Here is a 15,870-nt window from a genome sequence, read left to right on the forward strand (position 1 = left end):
TAGCCCCAACTGACCACCAATATCCATTTTTTCTCTGCTTGTTTAAAATTTTCTTTATCGAGTTAATTTTCCTGATCCTGTTCCCGACAGCATTTATTTCAAAGTGTCTATTAAATCTAGGAAACTGAGGAGCAGGTTTTACATTCCCTTCCTGAAAGTATAACTTTGATGGCGCCAACAAAAGAGTGTTAAGTATTTTCCTGTAAAGGGTCTAAGAACAGTTTTGCTCCTCCATCTCTTCAAGGTTTTTTTACTATAAGACCTATAGAGACTGACCAGTGTATTGCCCTATCCTGATGATATTCTTCAGGAACAGCACAGAAATTAAACAAAGTACTGTGATGGGTAGCAAGTTTTTAAACAGCTTTGAAAAAACCCTCGGGATTTTTTCTAAATAGTTCCAAATGTATTATGAAATATCGGTCTCTTCAACTTAAAAGGCATCAATTAAATTACTCAGTCTACCACCCTTCCTCCGGGGCAGGTGGAACAAAGAGCCTTCAGGTCTAGCCATAAGTATAGAGACTAACTGAGAACAAGAGAACACATGAGCAAGAAATGGAGTCTTAGAGAGCTTAATCTTTCCCTTCATGCACACACATGGCTGGTAAATTTACCATCTGCAGCCCACACTAAAATTACTTTTTCCTTTTAAATAATTGTCAGTGAGGTCAACTCACTGCTAGTTCTTGTACCAGTAACAGCAGAAGAGAGCCAGTCCTTGGCAGCCACTATTACCTATAACCTATACCTATACCTATACCTATACCTATATTACCTATAACCACATGTTCTTAGCCTGGTTCTGCTTCCCTCTCATCCTCCAGAACCATGGGCTCAATGAATTGCTGGAATGAGTTTGAGGGAAGATGCTCTTCCTTCCCTAACTTCTCCCTTTCTTCTCCATTTGACTCACATAATGAGCATACCAGAGAAACAGAGAGAGGGGCAAGCAAAACCTGGTGAGAAGAGCAAAGAACTTTTCCTTTAAAGTGATGCAACTGGAGAGTCCCTCAGTAAGAAGAATGGGGCTCGTCTGTGTGGCATATCACGTCCACTTACATTTTCAGCATTCAATTAAGTGTTCAGTTCAAATCAGCACAACCTTGCATTTCAAGGTGAACTCCCCTTCGAAAAGTTCCTGCCCTGCAGATGAAATAAGAAAGGGCAGAGAAACACCACTTACCACACCCACGTCCTATGAAACCCCTATGACTACTCCTCATTTCTTCTCACCTCACATTCAGCAGGAGCTGTCACTCCTACTTATCCACACAATCCCTGCCACTGACTTTGTCACTGCAAATAACAAGGGCAAAATTATTATCACTGACCGTGAACACTGCAGCAGCAAAACTAAATATCATCCACTCAGTTTGGAAATTTCGAAGCAGCTCTGCCAGAAACAAAGCACATGGAAACCATGTCTACATTTCTTTCCAATGTGAAGGGCCAGTGTAATTTTAGAAAAAAATTAAGTAAACATTACATTAAAAAAACAAAACCCCAACACTTCTGTGAGCCCAACTTTCATCCTGTTATACTTTCAAAGGGACTGTTATATCCGCAACAATTTAACTGTGAAACCAATTTTAAATGTTTAAACAATACACTTGTATTTCTAGAGCGTGATGTCTGGCCTCTTGCTGCTCACCAAGAGATATCCTGTAAAGGAAGTAGCTAATCACTGTCTCCTTGGAAAATGTTTACAAAGGGAGTTTAGGATGATGTTATCTACATCCTGTTTAAGTAGCTATTTTGTTCTCTTAAATCAGATGGTGAACCAAAAAGAAGCATTCTTAGTAGTATTGTTATGCTTTTCCTTTCTGTATCTTGAGTTTCTGGACAATTATTTCAAGGGTGCTAGCTGTTTTTCACCTTATCTATCCATACTTTACACACATACTATATATGTTTTAAAAAATAAGGTGTTTTGTGCTATTCTGATCAAAATATGTAGGTAAACTGTATGTACATGTAGCAACCAAATCAAAACTGACCAAATATGTTTATTGTGAAAGATTATAAAGGAAAGAAAGCTACTTTGCTATGGACGACTTGAGGGTAATAAAAGTTATGATAGCAATGCTGTTGGACTCAATTACAGTAAATAAAAAGTTTTGTCTTTCTCTCATACCAGAATTTAATGTGATTTTATTGATTCAGAATACAGATTTCAGTTTGCAATATTGTGACCTTTCACTGCATATTGCCCCACTGTGTGCTGCTTCTGAAATTTTTGCAAGGTAGGCAAGTGATGCTTATAGGCAGATGATAAATGTTTACTGTATTTCTGTGTTCTGCTAGAAAGCAAAATATCAAAATCTTGAATCAATGGAAAGGCTGAGGAACTGAGCCTAAAAGCCACACAAATCAGTGTGAATCTCCTCAGAAGAATGCCACCAGTTAGTAACATTTCCTAACTCACCAGACCTCTTGATGTTTTTATATACTTCAAGATATAGGTTCATTGCTTTTTCTAAATTTTGCTAAAATAATTAATTTGAGTCCACTTTTGTTTGAAATTTTCTTGATTAAAAGCAACAACAAAATCTAAGTTTCAATTATATGTAGCTGATAGTGAAAGACTGTTGCCAATCAGCAGCCTGCAAATTATCTGTACATTCACCTAATCATAAACTTAGGCATAGTTCTTAAAGTTTTAGACTACCTGATGACTATTAAGTCTGAGGGAATCCAGAGTGCACACAGAAGGAATATTTTAGTTATTAATAACTAGAAATATCTAAATTTTACTGTGCTGGCTCACTTCATATTGTAAGATGTATCTGAACAGAAGGAAAAGGGAAGAGGAATTTGGCCATTTTGGGAGGAATGTCTCTGCTCAAAATCCCAGTCAGGGCACTGATGAAACTGGAGTACTACATGTACTGCCTGATGCATTCATTCATCTATCAGTCTCAAATTTCCAGGACTGAATGAGAAAACCTCTAATCTGAGTTGCAAAATCATGCACATATGTGCATTCCTGGAATATATGAACATTTTCACACATATGCACATACGTAATTCTTTTCAGAGTATATTACTAAGCAATTGGATAAATATTTACCAACACAACTGCATATAAAAAACTCAGAACTTTACAGCTCATTGTTGTGAAGGACAGTGAGAGTCTTTTTCCCATTTAAAAAGGGGAGCAGACACATAAGTGAAGGGCCACAGAAGTTGTAGTACTCAAAATGAGAGTATGAGGACTTTTTTTACAGAAAACTAATTAGCACTACTTAGTCCTTTGAAAGTCCTTGAAGAACATAGTTTGTATTTAATTTTCACTATTGAATGTTCAGATTTCTGCAATTTCTGCATGTAAAAGAACGACCAGTCAGCACCTGAGGAATACAGCAAGTAAATGTGTAGAAAGCTCTTTTTGGAATCGTTGCTTAAAGGGCAAGGAACTCTCTAGAGCCAATAGAAGATGCACAAGCAGTTTTCAATTATCTCAATAATTATCTCAATCATCAGGCAGTAATTTTACTTCTCCAGTCCTCATTCCCTAGTAACTATTAGCCATCTAACTTCTGCAAACAAAGCAGTTGAAAATTGCAAGTCCCATCAGTATGCCTCTATATTTGCCCCCACTATGTATCCTTACTATGATTTAAATTGAAGCAGAGATGCTATGAAATAAATGATACCTTGTTTTATAGTTAAAGGCAGTATTGACACCATACACATGAGATATTAATTTTGAAGTTCACAAGACTTCAAGGGGTTTCTCTACATGGTTACACTGTCATAACTTCAATGGCTTAAGGACACACACGAGGTTTTTAGGGATAGATAATGCCTTTTATTAGACCAGGTAGTATAATATAGGAAAAAGAGCATGGATTTCCAGATGTTGCTGTTTTTTAAGTTCAGTAAATTTTAGCTTTCAACATGATTTCATATAATACCATTGCATTCAGTTTGGGAAGTCCAGATGGATGGGCAACTAGGTACACACCTAATAAAAATAATTTTGAATGGTCAGGCTCAGGGTGTTTTACTGTAACTGGAGACCAGCAGTGAGCAGTTCTGGGGGAGCTGGTGCAGTGCTCTCTCCTCAAGTTGATGCAGACAGGACCAGACTGGGATGATGATCCAGTACACCTGAGGCAGGGCTGCCTTCCAGAGACACCTAAACAGGCTGGAGGGATGGACTGATCAAGGACAAACACACGGTCCTGCACCTAGGAAGGAAGAGGCCCTTGCACCAGTGTAGGCTGGGTGTTGGCAAGCAGGGAAGCAGCACTGCTGGAAAGGAGGTGGAGGCTTTGCCAGGCAGAGGCTGCACAGGAGCCAGCAGTGTGCCCTGACAGCAGAGAGGGCCAGCAGCACCCCAGGCTGTACCCCCAGACACAGAGCCAGCAGGGAGAAGTGATCACATCACCTCTAGATGGATCCAGTTCTGGGCATCCCAGTACAAGAAGGACATTGACAAACTGGATTGCCTTCACCAGAGGGACACTGAGACTGCTGGAGGCCAGAGCACTTGTCCTGAGAGGACATCCTAAAGGAACTGGGCCTTTTCAGCTTGGAGAAGAGATGGCCTCAGGGGAGCTGCAAGAGCAGACTGACTACTTCTGAGAAGGCTGTTGAGAGGGAGCCAAGTTTTCACAGCAGAGCGCAGCAGAAGTATGAGAGGCGACAAATAAATCAAAACAAGCAAAGACAGTAATAAGATATAGAGATTTGTTTTAATTTTGCAGATTTTTTAAACCATGAGATTAGTCAAATGTTCTAACAGGCTGATCAGAGAAGCTGTGCAGTCTTCAGACTTTTAAGATCCAGCTAAATAAAGCCCTGAGCAACCATGCTTAGTCCCACAGCTGGCCATGCTTTGAGCAGAAAGCTGAACCTGTGAGGTCCCTTCCAAAGTCATACATTGTATGATTCTGAGATTCTCTACAGAAATCCTTGTTAAATCTATTCAAAATTGTGTAGATTTTCATTGTGCCAGTTGGTCTTATAAAAGTTATTGCCTTTACCCACAAGCTATATCTTGCCTATGATTTCCAAGACTAAGACCCACAGATTTTCCATAATGTGGCAGCATGTTTATACCTACATGAGTCATTACTAGGACTGGACTCATTCAATCTATCCCACAGACTTTTGGCATTTGAAGTGAACAAACTTACTCACAGTAGTTGTAATCACCAGCCTGAGTGTTCACTGAAAATGGTGGGGAATCCATGGGTAGCAAATAACCCAAAAAATGCTCTGGCAAAATTAAAAACCAGCAAGTCTAAGTATTCCACACTCTACTCTAGGTTCTGGCAGTTTTTCTAAACTTTTCCTTTTCTGCTTTCATGAATTCTAGTTGTGTCTTTCGTTCACCTTGTTCAGCTGAAGGCTGACTGATGGATGTTAATGTTTAACTGAAGCAAACTTCACAGAAGAAATGTCAGTATAAAGTAGCGAGAGAATTACCAAAGGTCTGATAACCTCAATGGGGTTATCAGACCAAAACCTTCACTAGCTCTGCAGCTTTCCAAAACTGGAAATGTTTGATAAATTGGTGAACATACCCAACGCCTAGATCATCCTGATCGAAAGGGAAAACCCAGGCTTGGAACAGACACTAGAACCGCTCTACAAGTTACAACAGAAATCAACCGTCACACCAACAAACTGCTCTAAGAGTTTTAAGATCTACAAACTTTAATTATAACAGAGAAGTACATTTAGATGATGCCTTAAACAGGGCAGACACTACAGGACAGATGCAGCTTTGGCATGTCATAGCTCAGATTAATTTTTTCACATGCAATTCCTAGCAGGCTCTCACTGAGGACAAGTTGTTAAATCCAATGACACTGGTTACTACCTAGTTTGCATAAGATTTAGCAAAGATGTTCACTTTTCATACTCTTCTAAGGTTTCTATTTTCTGTCCTTCTTCCAAATTATCTTAGCAAGCTTTTCTCCTTTTCTGGAATTGCTTTCTACACTGTATTATTTGGCTTGCCTCTCTAATGTTGTCTACTGACCCTGCCACATATCAGATGCTCTGTCAGTGCCAAGGAACCTTCTCATTCATGATCCCACACCACAAGGACACTGAAAAGCTTTCAGAATGTGCTTTTACAAAAATATATGTTAAACAGACCTAAGTAAATGCTACTGGAAAAATGTGTGGTCCTGCTCTCATGCTACTGTTTGCTTGTGGCAGCAGCTGAGCTAATATGAAACGAATTAAATAATTAGTACTGTATGGCAGAACATGTAAAATTTTTATTTAGGTTATCTGAGTTTATTTTTCTGCCCGGATTTTTTTTTGTGTGTGTTCAATCCAATGTATGTACATGCTCCACTAGTTGGCCCATTGTTAAAGAGCAGGTATGGACCCAAGAAAAATAGCAAACTGAATAAGCTTAAAATAGATTTGAAAGCACAGCTTTCAGAAAATTACTTTTTCTCTGATTCAAGGCTAAGATATGTTTGTGGATTTGCAGTAATTTGGAGAGAAAAAGGTGTATCTGGAAGAAAACTGAACTCCAAAGATCCAGCTTGAGCTGAGGCAGTAAGATAGTTCTTTCACTTGGTTCTGATGGTGGTAAAATCCAATTTAGAAGTTATTATTGCTGCAAAATATTCCAGGAATCTGAGCACATGAGTACAAAAATACCTAGCTGGTCACGTTCCCTTGGGAGCAATATGGTCCAACCTAGCGTTTAGCATCTTGCAACTCTGTTAGTATAGTGCCTTTGTATCATAAGTTACACTTTAAAGCAATAAACTACTGATTGGAGCTCTGATAATAGAAGAAATATCTAGCTTTTCCAAAGATCATATCTCTGATCCTCTGAGAACACAGACCAAGCATGAATCTACTTTACACTTGGAGACCATTTCGTCTGAAGAATGTCACATTCAATGATCAATATGTCAAACTGCTATCTGGGCATATAAATTAAAACAGAATATTTGTATGAGATTATGTACTGTAAGATTTACTTATGGATTACCTTCAGGCCACAAAGCCAGAAAGGACTCTTTCTGTCAAACCTTCATCTATTTGTGTATGTATGCATGCATGTGAACTTCTCAAGGAAAATATGTTAAAGAAAAAGTAAAGATGGATGGGATGTACTTCTCTGAAGTACAATTCAGCCAGGAGACTGGTTTAACAACACTACTTCCACAGAGCTCATAATATGTGACCTTGGATGTATATTAATGTGTTTGTGCTTCTTAAACCACAGTGACCTTCAAGCTCTATGCTAGGAATGAGCTTACAGTTTACTAAAAAGCCACCTACTGATTGTGATTTCCAGGAATATGTAGGGTTTTTCTTTTTACCTGGAATTCTTCAGCAAAGCAACAGTCAGGTTGCCCCAGTCCCTGTTGTGATAATGGTATTTATCCCTGCCTCTGACAAAAAACAGTGAGCAAAATTGATCATTTTGGAAACCTGAAGAGAGATGTGCCCTGATTGTTGGCAGAAGATTACTTGGAATATCTGAACCTTGTCAGTTAGTCTGAAAATTAAAGAATCAGTTGATGAAATCTGTCTGAATCTTGGCGTGAGGCACATTGGCATTATGATGACTAAGCAATGTTTGAAAACATAAGATCTTGATATTGCAGCGTCTCCAGGACCATGCATTTTGTACTGCTCTGTAGAGTGTATTTCCAAAAAAAGACCATTTGGGCAAATTTCGGTTACAACATACAGAGTGACTTCGCCCTTTCAGATTTCTTGCCTGGGCATTTCTTCTCAGAAGCAGAAAAGTTGACAACGTTGAGTTGGAAGAGCCCTCAGAAACTCCGTGACACGAGAACCATGAAAAACACTGGGGCTCCTTTCCTTGCTCTGCAGTTAAACTGGAGGGACAGCTAAGGCGCCTGATAAGCTTTTAAAATGGCAGTCATCAACGTGGGCACCTCAGTTTTGTGCCTCCACCTGAGCATCGCACAGACGCTCACCTGGTGAGCCAGCCGCGTGTCCCACGGGGCGAGCTGCGAGCCGGGCACTCGCCCCTCGCTGCAGCCGCGGCCGGGCGAGCTCCGTGGGGCGGCTCAGTCACGGGTGACGGCTCGGAAGCAGGAGGGGAGGGCAGGTCCTGCCCTGCCCTGCCCTACTCGGCCGAGGTGGTGCCGTGAAAAGCAGCTGTGGCGGCTTCAGAGCCGGGCGGTGAGAGCCGGGAGCGCGTGTGGGTACCTGGTAAAGCCGGCAGCTTCAGAGAAGAGCAGCCCCAGCTCAGAACTTCCTCCTGCCGATAAGATCTTCGCCAGCGCTCGTCACGGGTGGCGGCCGCCGCCGTCGCTGCCCTACTTGAATCGGTTTCAGACTCCTCCCGAGGCGAGACGGGAGCGGGAGAGCGGCGAGGCGGGAGGGAGGAGGCGATGCGCGGGGCCCGCCGCTCCGCCCGGCCTCCTCCGCTCCCTGCAGCCCCGCTCCCTGCGCTGCCGGCACTGCCAGCCGGGCGGCGGAGCTGCGGCTCCGACCGGCATGGGCACCTTGGGCAAGAGGAGAGAAAACCAGTGAGTTTGCCGTGCTGCTTTATGGCCCCGTCGCTCCCGTCGGGTACCGGGTCGGTGTCTGGGAGCGTGCGGTGCCCGGTGGAGCGGGCGCGGCGCTCCCCGCGGCGGGGTTGGCGGGGGCTGCCGTGGGGCTCGGGGGTGGCACTGCGGGGCCCTCCCGAACCGGACAGGGAGAGGAAAGAAGGAGGGGCTGTGCGGGCGAGGATTTAGTTTCAGCCTTTGGGATGGATGCCGGTGTGCGCCGGGCAGCGGGTCAGCGCGGGTGGGAGAGCCCCGCGTTACGGGGCGGCTGAGCGGGAGGGGCGGCGGGCGCCGCCCGGGCTCGGTTACCTGCGGCACGGCCGGGAACGCGGCTGTCACCGCCCCGCCGGGGAGCGCCACCTGCTCCGGGTCACCGATTTGTGATGTCCTCCCACCGCCAAGGGCGGACACTGCAAATTCCGGGTCCCCGCTGCCCCTCGGTCCCGCTTTCATCTGTTTGTCGTGTCGGGTGACTGCTGCGAGAGGATCTGTTCTAGCAGAAACCAGAGGTGCCACCGGCTGAGCTTTGCCTGTCCAGTGTGGCCAAGTCGGCCACGGTATTACCGTAAAGTTTTTTCACGTGTAGAAACTTCAGGTTTTCTCCCGTGTGTTGCCAAAGCCTGAAATATCTTCTGCATTAACTCCTACTTTGTTACTACTTGCTGGGATCCTCTGCCCGGTGTTGAAGAGGCACTGGAATAAAGCTAGGAGAGGGGTTTAAGCTTGTGAAAAGAAAACACTGAAAGCTGATCAGGCTCTTGTTCTTTTTATATGAGAACAGGAAGTCAGATCACAAAGCTAAGAGGGAAATTGAGAAAAAGGGGGAAGGGAAGAGAACATTTGCATGTCAGCTACCGTCAGTCTAACTACGGAGGAGCTCAGTGATGGTTACTGCCTCTGAAGGGTCAGGCGAGTATTTTCCTGACTTTGAAACTATGAAGGCTTGGGATCAGTGCTGGGTTGTAAATGACAGCGTGGTCAGTTTCCTGGCTTTCCCAGCATTCAAGTAAGAAGGAAAGGTGAGGATAAGGCTGGACTTTCACGGGGATGAGGTAGGGTCCAGTCTATCTTCATAAGGCATGCATATTTTTAGCTTCGTGCAGGAGTGCCTATTCGGGGATGTCTGTGAATTTATTCTACTATCTGTATGTAATACACACACTGGAGGAATTTCTATGCCTTTTCTTTCTGCGACTGACAGCTGATTAAAAGAGCCTTGCATCGTGTTCCAAGAAAAGTTATGTGAAAGCTTAAGGTAGCAGCTAAAGGCGCTGGAGTCACTTGTTTAGGAAGGCTGTGGAGTGTCTGAAATAAACCCAAAGAATCCCTGAAATTTCAGGAGTCCCTGAAATAAACACAAGTTGTATTGAAACGGCAGTGTTTGTTGTTCTTTTGTGAACTGTATGGTTATGCTCTGAAGTCAGATTTTGCAGTGGTTCCTGGTATTTGCAGGCAAATATCTTTTATCACTTTTCATCCATACAATATTGTTCCAGTTTACTATTTCATACAGAAATATGAACTTGTATGCAGGCAACGAATAGCCTTTAATATTCTCCATAAACATACACCTTCTTGAAGTAGAAGGTATTATATGGTCAAAACACAAGAATAAAATTAGATGTGTGCTTTATTTTGGTCTCATTTATAATTATTATTAAATACACTTGTTTACTCGTGCATAGTATTTTAAAACAACTTAATACGAAATAATAGTATAGAATAGATGCAAATTAATACATTTAATATATTTGTTTTGATTGTGAAATAATCCACTATTAGGCTGTGCTGATAATTTGTTACTTAACAGTGACTTTTCAAATTAAATTAATAAAGCTAGTCTGGCTAGTTTTCCAATGTGTGTAATAATTATATTTTTCTTCTTTACTTTTGGTGGGCACACAAACATCTGGTGGGAGGTTGTTGCATACTCTCCAACAAAGAGATAAGACTTTGGATAATACTGACAGATTATTCACGTAGTTCTGTAACCATGTGCTCTGAACTGATATTTAGCAGAAAAAAAGTCACTTACTGAGCAGTCCCTTTGGTGTGCATATTAAGTGGGAGGGCCTTTCAGCACCCTAACAAGAAGGAGTTAATTGTCCTTTAAATCTCTCTTCCTTTCCCATGCAGTGTAAAATTTACCACTCTATCTTCTTGCATTTACTTCACTATTGTGCTTTCTTCTAGGCAACCTGCCCAAGCATGCAGCACTGCCCCTGAATCAGCACTGGAGCTGCAGCACACCAGCCACTGTCCCAGCCTCTCCAATCATACTCAGGTCATGATGGTGCCTTTGGGGCACCTGGCCAAAGGAGCCACTTTGGAAGATCTTCTTGAAACCTGCATTCAGTCCTTTGGTGAGTGCCTGGAAGTGTTTAGAGTCATATTAATTTGTTTCTGTCCTGGCTATGTTTGAATACGTTAGTAAGGAATTTAATTGATTTGTTGGTGGAATAGAAAGGTGTTAACTGAGAATTGTCTGTGCTACAGGTGATTGTGGTTTTGGTTGATGGATGTGTTTATGCAGATGTGTGTAATATATTATGAGAGATTAGAGTAACTAATCTGCTTTTTCTTGAGGGAACCAGACAAATTCCAATAATCTACACTTCTAAGAGTAATTTGTTGCTCCTTCAAGCACCAATTTTGCAAACGTTAGCAAGTAATCATATTTTTGCATATTGCAATAATATTCTCATAATGCATGTAAGCAACATGTTCATATTAAACATATTTAAACACGAAGGATTATTTTTAAACTAGGTGAGATAACACTGGATTGTTTTTTGCATTATCAATATAGAATTAAAGTTGTTTCTTTATAAAAGAGAACGATTAAAAAATAGTTGTGATTTCTGTTAGGATTCTGTTATCCATTTGTCCTTTTACGATATGAATTGAAATATAGAAAAGTGTAACCATTGCCTAAGCTGTGTATCCCTAGTTTCCTTTTCCAACTTTTTCATTCGTGTGTTTATACTCAATATTATTAAAAGATGTTGTTACTAAAGACACTTAAAGTGGTTCTGAATAATTCACTTATAAGTAGCACATCTGTTTGCTAATGCTGTCTTTCAGTGCTTTGAGTTACTCCCAAGTATATGTGGCAAAGTCTTGGTTTCAGAAGTAGTCCTGAGAAGAATAATGTACTTGAACACCCACTCAGCTCTGAAATAATTATCGATATAGTTAAATAGTAACACATCGTGCTGATCTACTGGTACAGTGCATAAATACTGTGTAAACAATGACTAATCTTTCACATTTATTTAAAATGAGTTTTGTTGGTTTTTTTTTTAACTTTAAAGCCTTCTAATCAGCATGTGCAGAGAAACACGTCTGAGAAAAGCTGGTGAAACATGTAATTGTCAGTAATGTCTTGTTTCCTTCTTGCTTCTTCCCCAATTCATTATTGTGAAGTCTCTGAACTGCTATACAGCTCTATTCCTAAGATATCTGAAACATAAGACCTTCATGTAGTTGTAATACTGTGACTGCTTGAACAATATTAACGTCTCTACATTTTGATGAAAAAAGAGTAATATAAATGTAACATTAAAAAAATCCAGTATAGTTATTACAGTGATTGATTTAAAGTAGTGCAAGTGAAACCCTGGGTAGGAGATTATTTTTGGCTAATACTCTGTATAGCAGTTTAGACGTGCTTAGGTGTTCTCAGATTCCTGGGCATCAGTATATTAAAAGGACTAAGGTAATAAAGAAAAGCAACTGTACCTGTGCAGTTCAGCTACACAAGTATTTGAATCTTTCTTAAGGGTTTCACACTTCAGCTAGAAAATTTACTGTAGTCCACTAGATAGAGTTCTCATGACCCTTGACAAGCTGTACATAAGTTGAGCAAGGTGAATTGTAGTGCATCAGCAAACATCATTGTAACTCACAAAGGATTCCTAAAATCATGTTGTGTGCTGCAGAGGTTTAGACCCTTAATTGGACAATTCATAGGAGTGTCTGTATTTATACATCTTCTATGAAATTATGCATATTCTAGGCTATGTTGGAACTTCCCATTAAGGTATTTAAATAAAAATACAACTGTTACAACACTAAACTTGCATAATGAAGTTCATTAAAGGAGGCTCTTGTAGCTATCACCAAAACCAGTGCAAAATTCCTTCACATTATTGTGGCAATAAAGGAGGAGATGAAAAAATGTTAATCTGAGATTTTGAAGAGATTTGGGGGCAGAAGGCAAATTAGTGGGGAAAAAAGCATAGCTGCAGAATGATTACAAGAAATCTGAATGATTGAGCAAGTTTCTTCTCATGCACAGTACTGAAATCTTCTAACCTTTGTGCTGATAGTTCTGTTTAGGCTGAGATTATATCTTCAGTCTTGGATATGCTATATACTACCTATAATATTTTGTGTATTAGTCTATAAAGTAATTATTGTGATATGAGCAAGTTTAATTTAAATGCTTGGAGTACAGAACCCCTCCAAGACATTGTACATTTGAAGTTTACTTTCTGGGAAAAGCCATTTGCTGTCTAGTCTTAAGGAGAACAAGAGGCAGTAGATAGAGAGGATGATATGTCACATTTCAGAATATATACTGCATCTTGTTAGCATTATACTGCACTTGTTGATGTTATGTGTACAAATACAATTCCTCTGTAATGGATGCAGCTGAGTTTATATTCTTGGACTCAATTATGCAAGTTTGAAAAAATCAATCAGTATGTAAGAGAGGCTGCTGTCAGCAATGGTATGTAAAGAGAAGTTGGCAGCCTTTTGCTGTATATGCGGAGAATATCACAAGAAATTCTAACTAAGAAGGTATAAAGAATTAATACACACAACTGTGAAGAACACAAACACAAGTAGTTTATCTTACAATATGGATTAGGAGAAGGAAGGGGATATGCCAAGTTGAAATTAAAAGTGAGATGACTAAATTTTGCTACAGTATTATAAATGGATTCCAAGAAGTTTTGTAGAAAGACTTTGTCCAGAGAGCCAAGTTAATCAAAAGTCAGTGCAGTTAACTTAAATTCCTACTGTGGAGTGATTAGAGTGTGTTCTCTTTCACCTCTCACACTTGGTCTTCATTAGCTTGGACTGATGAATGACAGGCATGTGCCTTAGTGACAGGAATAGTGAGGGTCTTAAGTGGTATGATGAAGTCATGTAGGTGGTCACTACATCTGAAAAGAGTAGCATAATACCAGTGTTTATTCAACAGCATGATAAGAAGATGCTAAAAGTAGAGGTTCCTTCAAGTCCCATGAAAGTTTGAATCAGGATGATGAAGATGAATCATCCTGTAGATGAGTTGCCAAAACAAAAAACAAAGGATGTAAGTGAAGGCAAGAGTTTCGTGAAAAAATAGCACGATGAGAGATTGAAGGTAGGAAATGTCTTAGAAAGGAATATTGGTCCTTTCTTAGGAGATCTGTAGAGACTTGAAACCACTCTTACCAGTTTTAAGAGAAGAGATTTAGTTATACAGGACAGTGATTCAAAACACGTTCCAAAACGTGTCTCAGAAGACCTTCCAACATTATAAGTAGCTACAGATGCTATGATCTGGATTGGCAGGAAGAATTGTAGAACACAAATAAACGCATCATATGTGATTGCCTTAGAAAAGAAGGGGAGGAAAAGAGAAAGAAAGGAGGAGAGTGCACAGAGAGGAAGAACAGGAGGTAGGGTGAAATTATTAAAAAAACTAGAAAAGACAGTAGCTGCAGAAAGGTTAGATTCAGTGCAACCCCTACATCAGAGACATTAATCCTGAACAAAAAGCTCATAAAGAGATAATTAAAAGTAGTTAACTTGGCAACAAAATGGCCAAAGTTGTAAGTTCAGGGAAGCAAAGAAGTAGGTAACAGATCTTGACCTGAAATATGACAGCTTCAGGAGGGAGATAATTTATTCTGGAGGAAATCTTCATTAATGACTGTGATTCTGGAGTGGAGTTTTACATAAAACAGTGACTTTAACCCCCTGCATCAATTTTTTCCCATTATGTAGTACATAGAATGCCTGGAAAAAATGTACTTTTGACTGGCAGACAGTTCTCTGAAAGTGGATATGGCTTTGTCTCCTGCTTTGTTGTTAGTTGTAAAGGCACTTAATCTATCAGCTTTGTTGTTGAAACCAGCACAGTAGGATCTAGTTTGCTGGCAGGTCAGTAGAACACAGGAAGCACATGCTAAGTAGCACAGCCATACTTTTATGCCTAGTTCTTATAGTAATCTTTGTGAGACTGCATAAATGCATAAGATATATTTAGTTCAGAAAGTGTTACAGATCAGTGAGGAAAAATGCGTTAGCAGTGTTCACTGGACACCTAATTTGTTAACTTTTTATCTGCTAAATGCTCATGACATGTATCACCCTAGGGTATCCTCATGCTGCTGTGAACTTGAAGTTCTGAATATGTGTTGTGAAGTCACTTTCTAATCTAGAAAATTTTCCTTTTTTTTGTATCTTTGTTATATGTTAGTGCATGGTAAGAGGTCCCTGTTTCTTTCCTTTGACTATGTCTATTTTTATCTTACAAATCTGCCTTTTTTAATCTGAAGTTTAAGGATGCTTCTTTTTTTAAACAAACATAGCTTTCAAAGATCCAGTGAGCTATTTTAACATTCATTCAAGCTTATAAACCATGTTGGGTCAGAGGGCCTTTTCCTTGCCCACGCAAAGAGTTTGTTTAAATTGTTTTTACAAGTGTATAAAGACTCTGCAATCGGGACAACACATGTCTTCAACACAGTGCCAATTTGATATCTCTTTTTGTCTGTAGTAAAGTCCTGAAATGTTACCTAGAATTACCTAACAAATAATTCCAAGAGTGCACTTGAAAGTGATTGTTTACTCAAACACATCTTCCTAAAAAAATCTGAGGGTCATTTAAAAGCGGAGAATTCCATAAGAGCTCAAGATGTTATTGTCATGAAAGTGTTTTTGTCCTTAACCTCTGCGTACAAGATCTTACTCTTTGCCTCTTACATTTGAATGCTGAAAGTATTTTACTGTAGCATATGGATGACCTATGCTTATCCTACAATTCAGACGCTTCAGTTAAAAAGAAATCAAGAAGTATCATCTTCAATGCATGTCACAGTACCTGTCCCCGTGTTTGGTTTCTTTAAAGAAATGCAAGTAAAAGGCTTTAGGAAAGCAACAAAAAGTATTTCTGGGACCATGTAGCATAATTCTGTGTGAAATCTCATCCATGATAAACTGTTTGCAGTGGAGCTACTTTTTTATACAGATATGTCAATTTTCACCCATGGAGGACTTAAAGGAAGTGAAAAATTACAACTTCAAAGATTAACAATGTTCTTAATAGAATTTATGTGAAACTAATGCAATTTAC

General features: G+C 40.2%; 1 protein-coding gene across 5 annotated transcripts in view; it reads left to right on the forward strand.

Moving 5' to 3' along the window:
- Positions 1-8,368: 8,368 nt before the first annotated feature.
- Positions 8,369-15,870, forward strand: part of RASGRP1 (RAS guanyl releasing protein 1) — a 37,508-nt gene continuing 30,006 nt past the window's right edge. The window contains exons 1-2 of one of the 5 annotated variants that reach the window (XM_088167199.1): positions 8,369-8,495; positions 10,710-10,879. In XM_088167199.1, coding sequence (XP_088023325.1) covers positions 8,464-8,495; positions 10,710-10,879 — 202 coding nt within the window. In that variant the 5' untranslated portion in view covers positions 8,369-8,463. The other 4 variants (XM_014891237.2, XM_088167198.1, XM_088167200.1 and 1 more) reach the window with 4 other exon arrangements.

The sequence above is a fragment of the Sturnus vulgaris genome, chromosome 6 (genome assembly GCF_052056855.1).
Source record: "Sturnus vulgaris isolate bStuVul1 chromosome 6, bStuVul1.hap1, whole genome shotgun sequence".
NCBI classification, from domain to species: domain Eukaryota; kingdom Metazoa; phylum Chordata; class Aves; order Passeriformes; family Sturnidae; genus Sturnus; species Sturnus vulgaris.